At 56.2% G+C, this 681-nt stretch overlaps 2 protein-coding genes across 2 annotated transcripts in view; one reads left to right on the top strand and one right to left on the bottom strand.

Moving 5' to 3' along the window:
* Positions 1-208, top strand: part of EMH_0029660 (uncharacterized protein) — a gene marked incomplete at both ends in the record, with an annotated part of 10360 nt that extends 10152 nt beyond the window's left edge. The window contains one exon of the mRNA XM_013494327.1: positions 3-208. Coding sequence (XP_013349781.1) covers positions 3-208 — 206 coding nt within the window. The remainder of the gene's footprint in view (positions 1-2) is intronic.
* Positions 209-340: 132 nt separating this feature from the next.
* EMH_0029650 (uncharacterized protein) lies at positions 341-655 on the bottom strand (the record flags this gene model as incomplete). The annotated part of the gene is made up of 1 exon (XM_013494326.1): positions 341-655. The coding sequence occupies one exon, from the start codon at positions 653-655 to the stop codon at positions 341-343; it is 315 nt and encodes a 104-aa protein (XP_013349780.1).
* Between the last annotated feature and the right edge of the window lie 26 nt (positions 656-681).

Raw genomic sequence — 681 nt, 5'->3', positions numbered from 1 at the left:
GAGCTGTTGTATCCTGCAGCACCGCATGCAGCAGCAGCAGCAGCAGCAACACCAGCAGCAGCAGCAGCAGTTCCTGCTCCACGTCACCAGCAGTTGCAGCAGCAGATGGTTGCTTGTTCTGCGCCTCGAAGCAGCAGCAGCAGCAGCAGCAGCAGTAGCAGCAGCAGCAGCAGCAGCAGCAGCAGCAGCAATAGAAGAAAGCCGTTGATTATAGAGGCACCGCAGCAACCGGGCCCGCTGCTGCAGCGCAGCTGCCTCTCGCTGCTGCAGCAAGAAGCAGCATGGATGGCGAGGGATTACTACTACGAGAGAAGATGGAAGCAGCAGCTGCTGCTGCGGCTCAGCAGCTGTGCTGCAGCAGCAAAGAGGGTTCAGCTGCTGCAGCAGCAGCGGGAAGAAAGGAGGGTTCTTGCTGCTCCTTGGGCTGCTGCTGTTGAGACACTCTATATCGCACTCTGTCGGCAGGTATGTGCTGCTGCTGCTGCTGCTGCTGCTGCTGCTGTTGCTGTTGCTGCTGCTGCTGCTGCTGCTGCTGCTGATGATGATGGTGGTGCTTGTTGTTGTTTTGTTTCGGTTGTTGTTGCTGCTGTTTCTGCTGCATTTGTTTTGTCGCTGTTTGCTGCTGCTGCTGCTGCTCTTCTATCATCATCATCATCTGCTTTTCTTTCTTTCTGCTGCTGT

Source organism: Eimeria mitis, genomic scaffold, assembly GCF_000499745.2.
Source record: "Eimeria mitis Houghton genomic scaffold, Emh_scaff1108, whole genome shotgun sequence".
NCBI classification, from domain to species: Eukaryota; Apicomplexa; class Conoidasida; order Eucoccidiorida; family Eimeriidae; genus Eimeria; species Eimeria mitis.
Note: the sequence above shows the minus strand (reverse complement) of the source record. Positions and strands in the feature narration are given on the sequence as shown.